This window comes from Haliaeetus leucocephalus, unplaced genomic scaffold (assembly GCF_000737465.1).
Source record: "Haliaeetus leucocephalus isolate CR32 unplaced genomic scaffold, Haliaeetus_leucocephalus-4.0 Scaffold339, whole genome shotgun sequence".
Classification (NCBI taxonomy): Eukaryota; Metazoa; Chordata; class Aves; order Accipitriformes; family Accipitridae; genus Haliaeetus; species Haliaeetus leucocephalus.
The window spans coordinates 12,231,962-12,251,807 of record NW_010972775.1 but is presented as its reverse complement, the minus strand read 5'-3'; the positions used below and the strand labels follow the sequence as shown (position 1 = coordinate 12,251,807).

At 33.2% G+C, this 19,846-nt stretch overlaps 1 protein-coding gene across 2 annotated transcripts in view; it reads right to left on the bottom strand.

The window, feature by feature from the left end:
• Positions 1–4,621: 4,621 nt before the first annotated feature.
• The window catches only part of FGF7 (fibroblast growth factor 7), a 29,784-nt gene continuing 14,559 nt past the window's right edge, over positions 4,622–19,846 (bottom strand). The window contains exons 3-4 of one of the 2 annotated variants that reach the window (XM_010571883.1): positions 5,789–5,892; positions 4,622–5,387 (exon numbers count right to left, since the gene is read on the bottom strand). In XM_010571883.1, the coding sequence (XP_010570185.1) occupies positions 5,193–5,387; positions 5,789–5,892 (299 nt within the window). In that variant the 3' untranslated portion in view covers positions 4,622–5,192. The remainder of the gene's footprint in view (positions 5,388–5,788; positions 5,893–19,846) is intronic. The other variant, XM_010571882.1, reaches the window with a different exon arrangement.

The following is a 19,846-nucleotide window of genomic DNA, read 5'->3' as shown; positions in this document are numbered from 1 at the left end:
AGGACTCGGCTTAAACTTGACCAGCCTAACTCCACAAAGGTGGGGAAGCTGTTGATATATGTAAAGTGAACTTGTAGTGAGTTTCACAAAGCTATCTGGGTACTAGATGAGGCAGATACCTACTTTCCTTATGTAGCTGAGCACACTAGATATCAACTTCCTTTTGAAATCCATTGAACTTTGGCAGCCTACTTAACCTGACAACTTCAAGTTCTCACTAGGTACCCATATCCACCTTTTAGGTACCTGGTATCCTTTAAGATCTGTATTTCATTGAAGAATGCTCAGTGTTCAGATCTTTAACCATCTTCACTAAAACACTATTTTAGAAATCATCTTAAAAGAAAGGATTCTTATCTGATGTTGGACTTCAGTCTGAAAACACTGTAACCTTTATGTGACAAGTTTATGCATCTTCATTCTAATTCCTTCAGCTTTTCTGGTTAGCACTGAAGGAAAATAGTTTATTCTCATGAAGTAATTTCCTCTGAACTGAGTTCTTTTTTTCCCCTCTGTGTCAATCTTTTCAAGTGCCAGACCTCTAAATAAAAGAGTTTTCGTAATGAAACAACCAATCTTGGTAAGCCAGCATCTGCCTTCCAAACAGAATTGAAGAAAATTTCCCTTTTTAGGTCTGGAATGTAAGCAGTTACAGAATTTCAGTGTCTGGAATGCTTGAGATTTACAAGCTAGCTTTCCTCAGCCAGGTATTGTAAAGTTATTTACAGAGTTCAAGTTTTAACACTTGGTAGTTTTAATACTATATGTTTGGGTTTTTTTAATTTTTTATAATTAAATTTGCAGTTGTATTTTAGCTAAGACTATGAATTTAAATGTATGGTGTTAAAAAGCTTTTTTAGAAATTTTGCTGTGTGAATATCATTAAAGTGAATATAAATGTCATGTTAAAAACCTCATGCAACTCCTTGAATATTTTCCCGTCTGAGTTTCTGCTTTAAAGACAGTTCTAATCTTCAGAATTATTCTACTAACAGCACAGAGAAGTTAGCTTTTTTTTCAGCTAATAAATTCACCTTCTCCCCTATTTTAAGTAAACATGTGATTTAAATAACTGTTACCTTTTAAACTTATCCAGTGATGTAAACAGTTGAATTTTTTTGTTGTTGTTGTTATTAAATGTTAGTTAAAAAAAAGTATAATATTAGTTCTAAGTATAGATCTCACCTCTCATGATGACTGTTGGGGAAAACCATCTAAACTGTCACTTTCATTTTCTACATATGTTAAATGTTATGAAATTACTATGTGTTTTAAAAAGTTAGTATTGAGGAGTTAGATTGCATAGGCTTATGAAGTATTTAGACTACTCGGATACTGGTCATTGAGTCCAGTGAAATACTGTTGTTGTCTTATTAACTTTATTGATTTAATGTTAACTTACATTTTGCTTCAGCTCATTCAAAAAGAATATACATCTTTTCTTCAAAAAGTAATTTAAAACACAGACAAGTGTATTTTAATAATTACTCAATTGATTAATCATTTAGTAATCTGATTATTACAGATGCTATGCACAGTGGTGTTTTAAAGTACTTGCAACAGAACTAAAAGTGAGACCATATTGTACCATATCATATCTTTTAAAGGTCATGGAAATTGTCTAATTGGCTTTTTTTTATTGTGTTATGGGATGTATTTACACCATTTTGCATACCTTTAATGACATACAAGTTATTATAGATAAACTGAGGCAAATGTGTAATTATCCCCCTAACATGGAAAACGTGTTTGTGTAGTTGTTCAAAGAGGTTAAACTGCACTCTAAATGGCTGTTTTAAGAAAAATAACTTGCATATGGAATCCTAGACTCGTTTGGGTTGGAAGGGTGCTGCAGGTCTCTTGTCCAATGTGCTGCTCAAAGTAGGGCCCACACTGATTTTAGACTAATTTGCTTAGGGCTTTGTCCAGCCAGGTCTTGAAAACCTCTGAGAATGGAGATTCTGCAGTGTTCTATGAGATTCTCCAGATGAGATTAGCTCATTTCTGTGTCACAGAGTATTTATCAGCACTAATACAAAAGATAAGTAAGTAGAACCTTGTTAATTAAATTTAAAGAGCCTGCGTAATGGAGCAGTTTCTGGGAAATGTGAATGGTTGTTGAAGGTGGCTAAATAGAATGGCTATTTAAACCACCATATTTCAGTTCTAAACCACAGTCTATTTACATTTTGTAGTATCTGTGGTAAACAAAGAAAAAAGCTATATGAAAGCCAATGCATCTGAAGGAAAAACAAAGAAATTACAACTGAGAGTGGCTTTTATAGCCCACTTTGTTTGGGTTTTCTTGAACTTTTGGTATTATAAAGGTTAGTAATGAGCCATATCCAGACAGATGTATCTGTTTCTTTTCATATGAACATGTTTTCCTCCCACATGATGTATTGCATGATTGATGTTAAGATTGGATTGTGATGTAATTGATCTAAAAGGCTTTTGTGAGGATTTCCGACATCTATTTGAATAACACCTGTTAAAATCTAATAGATTCTCTTTTTTCATCCTTTTAATAGTTTGCTACTGTAGATCGTCACTGTAAATTTTCTTATTATTATTCTCTGGTTTTAGCACTAAACTGTTTTTTTTTTGAGACAGCTGAAAAGAAATATATTTTATTTCATTTCTAAGTTAAAGATACATTGAAAATTGCTCAACTGGGTCGATCTGATCTTGCTTTTCTGTTCACCTTTTTCATTATGTACTGGAATAGAACAACCCAGGATATATTCTAACATTTAAGTCTGTCTGGCTATTAAAATGCCAGAAGAAATGAAAGAGAAAGCATGAAAGAAAGGCACAATACTGATTTTTCTCAAATACAGTGCCTCCCCTGCTAAGTCAACATAAGGAAGGTATTGCAACATGTAAGGCCATATGACTGTGCTATTGAAGGACTGTATCATTTGCACTCAGGTGTCTTTTTGTGAACCATTCACTCATAGGATGCATTTCAGATATGACAGCTGCAAAACGTAAAGCAGCCTTGGCTTACCTGATAATGATGGTAATATAGTGATCCATTAGATAAAGCATATAGCAGGAAGGGCTAATTACTGTTGGGGTTCAGGAATTGTTTGACTAAGTTTCTGTATTCTTGAATTACATAATCAAAATATCTTTAGAAGAGCTTGTCTGTATCTGGATTGTTCTCTTAATTTTTATTCCAAAGCTTCAACTAACCTAGTTTATATCTAGAAACTTTTGCTAGTATCTTAATGTTGATTGTGAGTGTGAACTTTGTTTCAGTGTTTATATATTCACAGAAAGTAGTGCAGACAGCTATCAGTGAAAAAGCTTCTTTGATAGTAGTCTATTGTGTTCAGTGAACAGTAATAGATAAACTAGCAAAAGCACTGATATGCTGATATAGCTGTATTGACAAATTTTTCTGCATAGACCCATTTATATCTACACTTTGATGTTGGATATTAGCAAGTCAAAAATCATAAACTATTTCCAAATTATAGTATTTGTTAAAAAAGTATTTTTTTAAAAAAACATTTGTTAAAGACCATTGTTGCCATTTTCTGTGAGTGTTGTTATAAAGAAAGTGTCTCATGTAGGAGAAAATTATTGATTCTAGGCACTTGTAATGAAAAGTAGAGAGCATTTAGGACCATTAGTAATTAACTTGACTCCATCCCAGTCATCTAGCAGCTGTTTTAGCTAATTTTTTGGTGATTTTTATCTAAGCACAATTATCACAATACTGAGAAAACTTGTAGGCAAACTGAACAGAATGAAATGGTACGATGCATTAGTCATGTAGGGCTTAGTTGAACACTTTAATAGCTAGAAAATTAAGATGTCTTTTCTTCATCAGGTCACATTGGCTTTAGTTGAAGTTTCAGACTAGTCATATAGACTCTGACATATTTCTGTATCTCCGAGTATAGGTTCTACCATCTGAGGATTAGTTCCAGTACCTGCTGGAACTGTAACCTTCTTTTACCTGGTGTAATTCCAAGCATGCTAGTAATTCAATTAGCAAGAGTATGGGGCAAAGATTTTTTACATTTTTGCATTGTTTCTTTTGAGATGTCCATTGTGCGATTTGCTGCAGGCTGTCATTTTTGTCTGCCATCCAATGTATGTTGGCAAGAGGGTTGTGTACTAGTCTTTGTGTCTGGTCACAGAAAAAAATTCATGCGTCTCAGCCAGACCATTTTGTTATTCCTTTAGAATTAAAAGCATATGAAACAGATGCAGCTTAATAAGTTTTTTGGTTTTTGTTTTTTTTTTTTTTATAAATAACATTTAAATAACTTAGAACAATAAAGTTCAAATACAACTTAAAATAAAGTTTAATGCTGTAACAACAGAAGAAGCATGTATAAGGATGGAAAAACAATATTGAAAGCTGTATGCCCTAACAGGAATTATACAAAAGATAGGATATGTTACATAAAAAACCTTAATATGTCTGAATTTTTGCTTCATCACTATATAAAATGTTAATTTGTGAAAAGTGAGATGAAGTACATTATTTATTCCTATTCTTATTTTACATACACTATTTGAAACATCTCTTAGAGCAGCATTAGGTATTTGTTTCATTAATAGATAGGAACATTTTGTAGTAGAGTAAACTTAATTTTTCCAAACTAACTCTTTTATCTGAATACAAACAATAAACATTTACAAGATTATATTTTTTTTTTCTGATCATATAGTTTATGTATAGGATATCAGTTTCTCAGGGGAAGTATTTAAAATACTGCTCAGCCTCCACATTTACTATTGACTTGATAATCTGACAACTCATTCCAGCAGCCTTAAAGTCTGACATATTTTACACAACATTATCATCTGCTTATTATTATTATAGCAGCCATATTTAAGAAGCAGATAGGATTTTTTAAATAAAATATTATCAGATAATCAAGTAATGACTTATTCTTCAGGGTAAATTAATTTAAGAAACTACCCAGTTACAATGACTAAGATAATGATTGTACAACTCTTTAGAATTTTTTACAACTTTTAGTTAGTAAATCTGGTTTTGTGTATATTTTCAAATCTTTTTCATGTAGTCTCTTAAAAATAAACATAAATGCGCAAGTCCAGCTTGTTCAGTTTCTCAGTAGTATTCCAGCCTCTCTTGATATCTTGTCAAATAGTCTTCTTAAAAATAATCTTCCTGCTGGAACTAGTTCTTTATAGATCATTTGTGATTAGGATATTGCCAGAGGAAGAAAGTGGGATGCTCTATGTTCTTTCTTTGTTTTTTTACCTTTCATGGGGACCCCTTTGTGGTTTAATGTAACAAACATCTCCTTTCCTTTGTGTGTCCATTTTGCAGAAGCATATGTATTATAATGATTTTCTTCAATCAGTTCTATGAAGTTGCAGTCCTCATTGCATACTTTCTGTTGAGAGTAAATAATAAAATAGAGTAAAATAAGTGCAAGTGTTCTTTTAAATACTTAGATTAGGGAAGATGGGAGAAGAATATGCATTATAAACCCCATATAATATTATTAATATTTTTAAGGAATAAATTGGACTTTTGAAATCTGAGTATTGAATATTTTAGTTTTGTCTATTCCCCCTTAGTATTCCACATTTTTAAAAGGTATATAAACTCTAATCACTGAATTTATTAAATGGACTTAAAAGTCTACTATGGGATGTATGGGATAAGTACAGGATATATTTTAATTTGTTAGGAATCTATGTTATACAAACTATACAGATGCTACATCTAAAAATACGTATCTTTAAGATTGTATGTGATGATTGTACACACAAGAGAAGTTTGCATCCATACCTTTCCATAGAGTCTTCCCGATTTGTTCATTGCCAGAAAGTATTCACTTTCCACTCCTTTGATTGCCACTATTCCAACTGCCACTGTTCGGATTTCTAGAATACCTGCAAAGGCACACAGTAGGGCTGTAAAATGGTTGTTTGTTCTCCTGTCAACTTAGAAGGTTTAGTTGAACTAATATTCTGTAATACTTCTGTGTTTATTGAAAATCTGCAGCAATCATTCTTAAAAAACAGAAAAATTATGTATTTATACATGTGAAGAAAGGGCTAGACTTTAAAAATCATCTGTATGTGATCATGTCTGCACACAGCCCCTTAAAAAATTGTATGGTGATAATTTTTAAGTCTATACTGAAGTTGCTATGTTAGTACAAGTAACTTTTCTGTTTTCAAAGGATCAGCATATCTTAGAATTTATCAGGCTCAGGATTTAATTTGGAAGAATTATATACATAGCCATCAAGGTTCGCAGAATCTGTGTAAAGCCTTGATTTTGAAGGCTTGTGTAGCAGTATCATCTTCTTGAAAGAGTGTTAGAACTTGCGAGTGATAGAAAACAGACCACAGTGTCTTAAATAAGATAAAGTATTTGCTTGACCTTTGTGTGCTTTTATGACTGATTGGAGCTGTAAAGATACGTGTATTTGAAAATCATTAAAAGCTGCTCTGAGAACTTATTTATTCAAAACCAGAAAACACTTAGAGTTGTTTTCTATAATTACTTTGTTTTCATCTCACTGATATATATCTGCAATAGCTTTCTGTAGTTGCTATGATACATTTAAATTATCTGCAACATAAAAAATATTCTCATGTTAATAAAAAAACCACTGAGTAAAGGCAGGAGGATGGTGCGAGTTATTAAGGAACACCAGATTGTTTTCAAGCTTAAATATTATTGGTTTTAAGTAATATTTTAGAGTTATACTTCTGAGTTGGAGCAGTTTTCTTCCATATTGAGTCACCTACAGAACTGTGTGTGGCAGCATCTGTACTGTGACTTGTTCTGCAAAATGGGGTCTTTCAAAGCCAGCCAACTCTAGGCAAATTCCAATAGCTAAGCATGGGGGAGACAAGTGAAGGAGGGGGAGAGAGAGGCTTGTGTTAGATTGTCACCTGAAAGATGACCTTCCTCTTGAACAAAACATTTCCTTCTTTTCCTCTTTCAAGTTTGTATTGACTCTTCACAGCCACCACACATGATAATTGTTTTTCATTAATTAGTTTTTTTAGAAAGGCATTAAATATCTATGGTATTTCTCCTTCCCTATACTTTTTTTAATATCCTGATGTCCTTTGCTTTCTTCACTGTTCTCTTTTGCTTTCTTCCCTGATATTACTGATGTATCCATCCTAGCCTGTATTGCTTACTTTTTTCTTCCTATTTTCTCTACCAGTAGATCAGTTACCTCTTCTCATGGTACGTGCCCTGCTGGGCGTTCATCTCTGAGCACTTACACTTCTGTACTTCTCTATAATGCTAAGCCAACTTTACTTAAAGCTTTTAGAATTCTCTGACAAGTTCCACTCTGCTGCAGGCCTAGCAACAATTCTTACAAAGGGTAATTTCTAACTGAAACTTACAAAAATTTTATTAACTTTCATTTAAATTTCACTTTAGAAAAACCACAGTGAGTCTGAAAAACAGATGAACATCTGCATCTAGCCAAACAAAGAACATAACAGTGGAAGGGATCTCTGGGTCATCAAGTCCAGTGCTCTGCTAGCCTGGGAATTGCATCAGATAATTCTCTTTTCATAAACTTTGCCAATACTAAATTGGAGTTGTTATTTCTTTGCCCCCAGTGTTTCCGCCAAAGGCTGTTCCAGAGTTTGATTTATTTTAATGGCTAGAGACTCTGTAGTAATTTGCAATCTGCATTTTTTCAGCGACAGCTTATATCCATTTGTTCTTTTGCCTGTGCTGGCCATTAACTTAAGGAGAGGGTTTTTTTTTAAATCTGTGTTTGAGTTTTCTATTTATACAGAATTTAAAAAATGAAAGATTCAAAATGACTTTTTAAAACAAGTCATGCTAATAGGAATTGAGATTTCCTTGAGTAAGCTGATGTTGGCTGAAGTTACAGTAACTACTACTTTTAAAGAGGAAATGCCGAAAGCTTTTGTCCAAGGCAATATTATTATTAGAATTTTTACATTATTTTTCAGCTTGGGGTTTTTTTTGAAGTAGATGGTGACATTCATACTAACTTGTAGGAATTATTTTACATGTGATAGATTTATAATAATAATTTATAATTCTAATTTATACTAATATTCAGATCTTTACATGGTTTTTCATCTTATTTGTTAAAATCCCATTATGCATAAAAAGCAATGCATTTTAATTAAAGACAGATAATTGGAGATTCATAGACTGTTATGCATATTCGGTACTATTTGCTATATTATTATGTGCTTTTCATGATTTTAAGCCATTATGTACCCCCAGAATTAGGGCTAGCTCTCACATAAATAACATTTGACACCCTGACTCAGAGGTGATATGAAATCCAAAGAATATTTTAGGTCTTTGAATGGCACTTTTCTAAACATACTGTGTCTGTGCATCTCTCCATAAAGTTTAGTGAGGGAACACCACATAAACTCTCCAATAACTATGTCACATTAATAATGTTGTATTAGCAATGTTAAAGAGGAAGAAAAAAGACCACAGAGAGTTCAGTGGAAATAGAACTTGTGTATTCTTTATTCCCTGCTCAGAACATGTCTATCTCAGAATTAAATGGCCTATCATAGACTGCATGTGCTGGTTTTTCTATTCCCAGTTTTAGATCGTGTCTCATCTGTTCTGAAGTGTCTTAACGTATCCCTGAAAGAGAAACAAAGCATGAATTTTCCCCTTTTCAGCAAAGCATTTATGTAATTTTGGTCTCTGAGGCAGCATCTCACATGTACTTTTGTATTTGATGTGCAAGTGATTCATCACTGAGTTTCTCTATTTTAAGGCATATACACAAGTTCCTTTAAGCAATAAGACAGCATACTGTAAGCTCCCTTTTCTTTTTCTGGAGGCTGTTCGTCAGTAATTCTTCTTTATTTTAATTTCAGAAATGTATGTTTGCTGCAATTCATTACATATTTTTTTCTTTAAATGAAATAAATTACATAGGAAATGGAAACACGATTTTTAGCAAACCGGGGAAATTAAGACTTTACCGTGTAGTTGGAACTGTGATAGCTGATTTTAGCCACAAATTGGATTTATGATATTTCAGTATATAGTCTTTTGTATGGAACTCACTTGTTAGTACATATATGAATTTAAAATTTCTTCCTTTATGTACAGAACCTATGGAAAGAGACTATTAAGGTTGAGAAGTCATACACTGAAAGTTTATTAGTTTATCAGTGTCAGCATTGCAGTTGTATCACATGCTTACATTTGGTATCCAATATCAGAGGCCTCTCACAGACCAGGAAGAATGATTTTTGAGTAGTATTCAATTTAATACAGAGATTTCGGTACTTTAACTGTTTTACAAGGTGCTTCTGAACATAGAAGATTTATAAGGTGAACAGCTTTTTCCTGCACACCTATTATGCGCTGCTTAATTCTCAAAGCACAAGTTCTTTGATGAACTAGTTAATGGAATCTTTAACACTTATAAACTACATAATCTTACTGTGAAAACATCTAAACTACTTTTCTATTTTTTTAATACTCAGCTTGATATACAAAAACTCAACACAAACTTTGAGATTAAAGAGACGTGTTGATAATGGAAATCACTGTCTCTTCCAATCATAATTTATAACATATTTAAATATAAAAATGAGGTTTTATATTATACTTGCAGCACCAAAGCAGGAAATTCCTAAAGGATATACCAAAAAAATTAAATAATAAATCCATAAAATAGAGAAAGTAAGTTGTATTTTTCCCTCTTTGTATCATTTCCTTTCAGTATCTCTATTAAATCAAGATATCACATTATGTTACACTATATGACATTATAGTCATATTGGTCCGTCTTTATTTTGTATGTGTTCCTGGTACTCAATTGCTGTAAGAGAAATTACATAATGGTAAACAGACATTAGGATGTGTTGTTGCAGATGGGAACCTAATCCATCAGTAGGTGTCAAGAGGTGATAAAACTGTTCAACCAAAATTTTGGCCAACTGCAGATATTTCCTGTTTCTTCTATACTTTCTGTAATCATCTGATACTGACGATTCTTGCCAACAGGAAGCTGGGCTAAATTAAATTTGGATCTGAGCTGATATGGTTATCCTTATGCTCTTAGTGTATATGGTTTGTTACACAGTTGTGACAGTTGCATTCAGCCATGTCTGTGAATGTCGTCTTTTTAGTTAGTTTGGTTTTGGTTGTTTGTTTTTTGTTTTTTTTTAAAAAAACTCTTATTTTTTCTCTTCTCTTTCATTTTGAAATTCTGCATCACTGCAATGTCTTTAATAACACTAGCCAGGAACAACATTTGGTGTACTGGAAAGTAACCCAATAATCTCATTTTTCTATAAATGCAGGAAGAGCTTTGCTTCTGAGTAATTGGTGGTATTAAAATCAACAACAAAAGAGTAATTTACTCTAAAGATTAGCTTTATAAGGATGGTAACCTGATTTAAGCAAAACTCACCAAAGCTAAAGAATGTCTTTTCTAGTATACCATTTTTGACTGCATTTAAGACATGAACTGAATTAAAATGTACTAGTTTCGTTACTCCTCTACTGTGAACCTAAGTGTACCTGAGCTTCAGTGTTCATGCTAATTCTTGTTAGCTGGTTCACTGGAAGGAGGTAAATCTCTATATCCATAGAAAAATGGTAATAGAAGTAAACGTACTATGTTGTGTTATGTTTGTAGGCTATTTTATACATAAAGGCAAAAATTCTGTCCTCATTAAAGTGAATAGTAAGATTTCATCTAACTCAGTAGAGCCAGGATTTTATCCCTATGGTATTTCCTTCAGTGAGGCAGGAGAGGTATATTAAGCTAAAATCTTTTCAGAAAAAAACCCACACAGAAATAGAGAAAAATGCTGAACGGGCACACATGTGAGATTTGTCTTTGCCAGTTTCTAAGTGTTAGTTTATGTAGCACCAGATACTTCAGAGAAATGATAAAGAACTAAAATCTACAGTCAGAAATTCCACTAAGGAAAGCCTCTTCTCCTCAGTCTAATACTATACCATTCCTTGTCTTATATTAGCAAGTCCATTCTTTTGTGCTTCCTTTTGAAGTAGAAAGTTCTAATCCTTTCAATATCTATTCATGAAAAGGAAAAAGTCACCAAGCTAGGATGGGAAAAAGAAATTTCTTATATGTAGATTGTTTCATTTAAATACTCTTTTAATACTCTAATAACCAAAATTACTTTAAAGACATGCTTAAATTGATAAGATGTTGATGATGAGAAGTTCAGAAGGCCAAACTTCAACAAGGTCTTAAATATCCTTGGTTTAAAAATGAAAATGTAAACTATGTTTTTCAGTTACTTTATCTAAAGCATCCACATAAAATTTCAGAAGAGGTTTAAGAGAAGACTTGAATATACCACAAAGTAACTGGAAAAGAAATTGGATTAAAGCCAGAAAGTGAAAAAAAAAAAAAACAACCTGAAAATGGGCATACAAAATTGAAAACAACTGTAATTTCTATAAAATCAGCATGAAATTCCAAACAATTTTATATGGTTGCATGGTCAGTGTATCAAATGTAGCTTAGAATTCCTGTAGTGAATAAAGTTTCCTACAGAGCTGAAATTCTGTCCGGTGTACGTAAAAGACACTCAGCTGAGATGGGCTATAGTTTCTCATTAGAAGATGACGACTATGGATGCTGGCAGCAGTCTTTTTAACCACTTGGTTCAAATTAAATAACAGACAGTTGATATAAAATCCAGTAGAAAAATACCAAAGAAACAAAACAACCCTTTAGGTTGACACAACAGTTTCAGTGGGTGAAATATATATCAGTTTTTGGAGACAATTTACATAATAAATGAGATGAGTTTCCTGGCATTCTGGTCTAGAATGACAGTTGCTCAGTACTTTACAAGTAGACACTTTTATGTCTGGACTTATTCTGTAACTGTGGCCTGGAAGACAGGACAGTACTTCAGGCTCGAAATTTATGTAGAAAAATTGTCATTTAGCTACATCATTGATATAAAATTGAGCATTCTCATGTGAGATAATTCTTTCCTGGCAAGTGGTATTTGATAATTTTGTTTTTAATCACCTGATATTAAGTATCTTTTTCTGATTTAATTAATATTTTGCATTAACAATTTTCATCTTCTTTTTATTTATTAAACTTTTTTTGCTTTTACAACACAATAATACTGTGACATTTTATTTGTTTTAACAAATCTTTGCTTTTATTGCTATACAATCTGTTTACAGATTATATTAAACTGATTTCTAACTGTATGCAGCCATAGCTGAATAGGCAGAGTTTCTTTGTGTTTGCCCCGATATCCTCAGATAACAATATCCTATCTATAACAAAGTAGTGAGACCCTTGTGATTTAGCAAAATTGGGGCATTTTGTCTTTAATCATTTTGCAGGCAAGAGGCTGAAAGAGCAATTGCAATTCTTGCTTCTAAGAGCTGTAAGGAAACCAGTAAGTGCAGTACATTACTGAAGATCCAGCAGGTGGTAACAACCTGTCCAATGGGTCTTTGGAAGAGAAGAGAGAGTGGAACCACTGGGCTAGCGATCTTCTCACATGCTAGGAAACTGCCCCAATGTGTCAGGTAATAAGACTGCTCAGAAAGATTTTGGAAGAGGTTTTAAAGTACACATTGTGTTCAGTCCCTCATCAGCTGGCTCTTTTTCCAAACATTTCATACATTGCCAACATCCCCTCAATATCTGTCACATAATGTTTCTGGTCACTGCTCCTCGATTTGTTAGTATCAGAGTTTCTGTAGACATGAATTAAAAGAGAAATTTTGGCATCCATTATATTTTTCAGCAAGGCTGACAGCAATTTCATCCCAGTATTTTTCTGTTCTGTCAGGTACACGTGTTATAAGAAAATGTTTAAGGGTAAGATGAAAACTGCTAAGAAGACTTCTGTAGTCTTCTAAATGCTGGGAAGAAAGGAAGAGGAAGAAAAAAAGGAGAAGTATGGTTTTTAAGGAAAGAAAAGTAAAAGCAAATGTCCAGAAGCTAGTTGATATTTTACATTCTTATTTCCTTTTAAAACAATAGCTAACATAATATATCTAATGCTGATTTTAAAAATATTCTAAATTATTTACAATACCAAATTTTGCATGATATTTACAGCACTTTATTTCTCGTGGGCTCTCTGTGCACTGAAATTGAAAAAAACAGTCTGCTGCTGATTTTTAAGGGTAGGGAGGCTGGCACTGACAGTTAAGCACTTGTGAGGAACGTGTTTGTGAAACACCCTTTCCAAGGCAGACTTGTCTCATCGTAGAGTATGTGGAATCTCAAATAGGGAAAGAGGGGGCAGAAAAGACTTGGATGGAAAATAAGTCAAAACAAAATGAAACTTCTAAATTTCATTAACTTGTGTTTCTAATTAATTAAATTTGGAGGACATATTTATGAATTCAAGTGACCTTTGCAGATGATTCAAGGCCAAGAAAAATGCTCTTGTCATTGCTTACAAGACAGTGTTTAATGGTATTTAATGTAATTTGTTCTTTTGTTCTGGGATTTAATAAGTTAATGTTTGTGCCTCTTAAAGCAAGAAAATACAAATTACAATCGTCAATCATACAGTATTCTGGAAAACTTTCATAGTGTTATTAGTGCATGCATGTATTTGTGAGCCAGCACAGTAAATACATTCATTAGCTGGCTTATTACACTTGAAATGTTTTTCCAGAGGAGTCTATCAGTATTTGCTTTCTGAAAGTAAATTAATACTTTCATTGGTTAGTTTTGTAAGTCACTGGTTTCAGGAAACATTACCCCTCTCTATCTCTTTTTAAAGAATAGCGTGTATATTGTGAAGTATTTGTTTGTGCTTAAGTTATTTTGATTCTTAATAATATTTTTTAATGGACACGTCCTAAAGTTCATTTTTAGGTAGAGCAATATGTGTGCTCATTGTCTCTCAAATATAAAATCTAATGGTAAAAAATTTACTGCAAAGAAAGGTACTAATTTAAAAGATATTATATTATGATTTAATTCCTTTTTTACCCTTCCCCATTACTAAATTACAGTTGATAGAAAGTAGAATTTGCATTTGTAGTTTGTACTTTTCTTATCAAGAGAGTGAAAGAGTTTCCCAGATGGTACCTCATAGAACTTATGTTCATAAGCTTTGTAAGTAGAAATATACAAGTATATGGTTGTATGTTATAATGGCTTTCAAAGCAGAGATGGGATTGTCTCCACCCCAGAAATTTTCTGTCTATGGACATGATTTTAATAAACAGTTAATTACGGTAACGGAAAACAAGTTGGTACATACATTCACTATCACTTTCTTTTTTTAACTGTCATATATTTCTTTCTCCTTGTGATGCTCAGAATTTGGATTTATGGCATAAACACATATAAAATATATTGTTATTTACAGTGTGGACCAATATGAAAGGCTAAAAAAGCTTTTATTTAGAAGCTTTTTGCTGTATCTATGCATGCATTTGCTGTGCATGTGTAGACTATCTGAAGCACTCTAGATATGAATATGACTGTAAAAATGATCTGCACATAAACAATGGATCTGTCAAGGATTTTTGGTAGAACAGTTGAAGCTACTGCTTCAGTGAGGTGCCAGACATCTGGATATCATGGACAAATATTCAAAGCACTCAAAACTCCTGGTTTTGTCCAGTGTGTAATTTCCAAGCAGAAAAAATTGTAGTTGTCTGAGGAAACATGATTAACAATAGAGAGATATTCCTTGAGGACTTGATGCAGCATATTTTTCAAGCATCCTCAAGTAGCAGAATTTGCTTATAAGATTTAGTCTGTGTGCAGAACACGTTTGATTAAGCATAGGTAGCTGATGTTTAATCACCTTCTTGCAATTCATTGGCAGAAAAACAGTAAGCATACTGTATTAAAAAAAATCAACTAACTGCTAAACAAAAGTCCATCAAAGTATTTTTTGTACTTCAGTGGATTTTCATTTATTTTTCATTTATTGATCATTTAAACATTTCTTACTTGACATTACATTATCCATAGATTTCTCCACTGTTTGCCAATCCTACGAACTGATTAATACATGCATTGCTAGATAGAACAGCTTTATAATAAACTGTTGTCCTGGTGGTATTCAACAGTCGACAGATAAGTTAGTTATGGAATTTGAGCCATGTCAAGGTTTCTGAAACAAACTGCTAACTTGATAACTCTGTGAAGACAGTATAAAGAAACGCAAGATGATAACTAACCAGAAGAGAGAAGATACGACAGAGAACTAAAATGACTGTTTAGAAGTGCTGTTATTTTACTTACAAGATCTGTTCTTTGCATGTGTACTTGGACTTGTGGGTGTTTACCTTTATGACAGAAAAGGAAGGAGTAAGCCGCATTCCACCCTTAAGCCTGCATTGTTCAAAGTATTTACACACATTTCACATGCATCATTAAATGTATTATCTGGCCTTCTGAATATGTATTACTGGGACAACATCATGAAAAGAAGAGTCTGGTTTGAACTTCCAGATTGATGTTTAGGAAATACACCTTCCTTTTTACTTACAAGCTTACCACATTTGATCTGCAGTAGGAAATTTTAAAAGCCATAATACCTTTTCAAGTTATTTTTCAAAGTGAATAAATGTAAAGCAGTGCTTATCAGTTTACAACACCCAGTGAAGCCTACCTCCACTAATTACTGTAGTGAGGGTTTCAGTGACCATTTTGCAATGAATTACTGCTGAGGAGAAATAGCTTAGAATTTCCAAGTATTTTTCCTTATTGTACAACCATTTTGGCCTCAGTTTTATATTAACTCTCTGCTGATATTGATGAGTTAGATAGTTTTGTAAATCAAATGCTTCATTCTTCATTGAAAATGGTAGTGTAATAGGAATTGGTCTAGGATATTCTGACTCTAAATTGCCTTCTCTCCTGTGTATGTCTCTTTGGAACATGAGCACTTTGGACCACTGTCTTTCCCATATTTCTCTTGATTTGAACTTCAAAACCAGAAGGATGTGACATTTTTCACTGAAGTAGATTGTAAAACTATGGAACTTTCTAGTTTAGAGGTCTGACTTGTGAATAGCAATATAGAGTAATGACTGAATAATACTGCCCCAGGCAGTCATTCACTTGTGAATTTCTCATTAAGCTTATTAGAACCCTTCACTTTGCTGATCTCCACTGTGCATTTCATATAAATATTTTCTTGATCCGCCTCTTATACAGCATGTAGGCATTTCTCATTTTTGCAGGAAACTACATTTCCCTCCAATAAAAATAGCCTTGGAGCTAAACATATGGTTATAATGAAAACTAATATTATTTTTCAGAACTAATAGTGTCATGTAAAATCCAAGTCTTAATCCTCAGTCTGAAGAAGTGCTCTCTTATTACAGCATTAATAATTTACTGATATTAAAAATGGAAAAAAAGCATGGAATGACTATTTACAAAATATAATTATTTCCAAGCGGTAAGAAAATTAATGATTTAATAGTTTAGAGCTAAACTTGTCCAACAAACACTTTCCCTACAGCTCAGATGAAAGATATTTCTAGTATTTAAATCTTCTGTGCCATCTTCACTAGAATAAATTGTGTTTTCAAGCTTTGCAGACTTCCAGCATCTAGCTTCAAAATAGCAAAAGTAAATGTAAAACGCTGCTAATTAACCTTTTCACAGCAAAATAAGATACATCCATTTAGTGGTACAAAACTTCCCAAATTTAGAGTTTCAGTGCCTACGGCCATTTTGATTACCTGAAACTTGGAAAATTCTACATAGGACCAGAGCCTCCTGTGTCTCCTAGTTCTTTCATAATGCAAAAGTCTTTAAATATATTAATTTGTTCTTTGATATTTGTTACTACACTATTTTGTGTTTTGATCTAGTAAAGAGCTGGTGTTTTGGTGTCTTGCCCCAGCACCATGGCTGATTAAATTTCCTTCCCCCTTTCCTGGGTAGAATTAGCGATCATAGTTGACATAAAATTAGTCATGTCATTTCTATGGAAGGCTTTGTCTTCTGTTTTTCTAAGGAAAACAGGAGTGCATATTCACATACCTTTTCTGTGTATAAGAAATTGGCTGATTCATTATCTGAACTGTGTTCTGAAGAACTTCAGTTCCAGGTGCATTTCATGTGCTATTATGGCTTATCACCTGTATAAACTGACTGCAGGCAGTTGCAAAGATGGCATAAATATAACACGGCACTGTGTGCCAGACTTAATGGGGGCAAAAATACATCTAAGGCAGAACCTGTTCTTTTCTATATGAGGTATTCCCTCACCCTCAAGGTCTAGCTGTTTTGTTCTGCATATTGTACTGTCTCCAGCCATTCCTGTGGCAGCTTCTCTGGTCCCTGAAACAGGCTTGACAGAAGGAATAGCAGAGCCGTATTCTGGGGACAAACTGAACCTACGAACTGCCTTCCTGTTCTTTCAGGGTAATTTAGAATTACACATTGTTGACAAACATTACTAAAAGGTATTGTTAAATGCTCATAGAATGATCATAATTACATTCTCAGTGCTGAAAACTGTATTATCAGTTTAAATATAAAGTAAAATGCATTTTTAATAGTGAAAATGTTCCCAGATGTAGCTATTAACCCTATTTATTATTTAAAATAAGTAAAACTCAGAAAGTAGATGCATAAGAAAGAAGGTGGCTGCAGTATTCCAGAGCTTGAATGTATACTTAAGGGCCTCTGGCATAGGAGCAAATAGTTTTAAGTACTTTGAAATTTTGGACAGTAAAATTTTGTTTCACACAGTTAAGAGAGCATTTTGTTCATGAACACTGCAATCCCTATTGCAAGAGATAGACATGTTTTCCCTCTCTAAGTAGTTACGTAAAATGTAGGGCAAGCACTACCCAACTGAATATGCTTTAGTTCAATTTCCAAATCAGATCCGCTACTTGGTGCAGGAACAGTTGAAGGCAGACATCTAAATATACCAGTTACAGCATCTACAAGAACACAAGCAGGCAGGACGTAATTCCTTTCAAGGTACAAAATGCAAGAAGCTGCTAAGAGAATCATACTAACCCCTTGCTGCACCACGGAGTGGGAATTGATAGAAACCATCTGGCTCACTCTTTCTGCCTTCAAAACACTACTGGACATATATTTATATGATATGGTCTTTCAAATTGTTCTGGTTTGCTGCCGACAAATAATTTAGATTTAGTTAAACTTTCAAAATCTGTATTAGACCAAACACTGAAATGTAAATTCATAGAAGGAGAAAATTAAAAACCCCTCAAAATCAAACCCAATCTAATTATTTAATCCAATTCTGATAAATAAATTAGGATTTTTTTTACCTGATGTTTTTCATGTCTTGCTCAGTATATGGATCAAAATGTGTGTCAATTATCTAACAATCTTTTTTTTTTAATGTCTTAATAATTCCTTGTCTTAATTTTGCCTAATGTCATTAATTTATTTCTAGTTACACACTGTTTTTACCAGACTAAAAATTTTGTCCAAGATGAAAGCCTGACTTTAGGGAAATCAGTAGAATATTTGCCATTACACACAGGCAGCACTTTGAAACCTCTCTCTTTGTTTACATGATCAGGTATTTATAAATGTGTTACTGTCATCCGGTTAATCTTTAGTTCTCTTCTAGCTTTACAATTCCATATCAAAACTGAGAAAAACAGCAGCATCAGCAGCAGTGGAGAAAATTTTTCCTCTGATTCAGGACCAATTGCTATTACTAGAGCAAATATACTATGGGAACTGTAGCCAAATTTCTCTTTTATTTTGTATTTATTTCTGTGATTTTTGATCTGCCTTTTTTAATTCAGCTGAATTATCCAGTTTGAAAATCAGGGGGAGTTTTTCAGTTTTGACTTCAAATGCTAGGATGTAGGGGAGGTCGGGTGTTAATGATTTTGAGTTTGATGATACAAATTTTCGTGCACACAGTTTTGCCCATGTGCATAATATCAGAAAGTCAGTGAGAAAACTATTGCAACTAGTGTCATGTAAATCTTTTCTAGAGTCCACAGATTTTCTGTGCTTTCCTTTTCTCAAGTGTTACATAGAAATAGTGTCCTAGCTTTTTAGTGAAAGCTACTTGTACCCTAAAAGTAGAAAGAAGGAGTCTAGAACTAAGGGATGCACACATTCCAGTGTGTTGTGTTAGAATAGTATGATGTTATCTTCTGAAGAGAAGTTATCAGTCATAGCTAAAATGTAAAAAGTCATGGAATAAAGATAACAGTACTGAACAGTTAACAGAGCATAGGATTAGCCAAATTATGTGAAAAGTTTCTTAAACTTTTTTAAGTTTAACACATTTTTATTATTTGTCATTGGTTTGTACACAACCCAGTTTCCTATTGCTTTTGTTCTAATTTTTATATCCCCATGTGTGAGTCAGTGCAGTTATGTTTATTTCAATTAAGTTATCATTGTTTATATCAGATAAAGGTATGTAAAGGGGACATATAAAAGGGAAACTATAAAGTTAGAAAGCTGCTTTGGGTTGTTATCCACTGTTCTTCTGCATTATCACCAATAACCCCAACTACAAGCTAGTTTAAAAGGAGGATTTTCATATATATCTAATGCTGCTCAAGTCCACCTTTAGTTACTGAAACATTCTTAAAAACCTAGCCTTTAGTGACTTAGAAGATCCAGTCTCTTAAAAAGATTCTTTAAACATTTTGACAGAAATTGTGCTAAAACAATTAAATTTAAAAACAGTAATAAAATCAGTATGCCATAACAGTCATCTCTCAATTAACCAGAGGCAAGTATTTACAATGTGATAGAAACTACTATACTTTCTCTAACAACTAAGGAAAGTTTCCTGTGGCCCCGAACTGCATAAGGAAGGACACAAGGTCTCCTGTGCCTGTCAACTGCAGTAGATAGTTTTCTTGGCTGTCAGAGCACACAGGTAC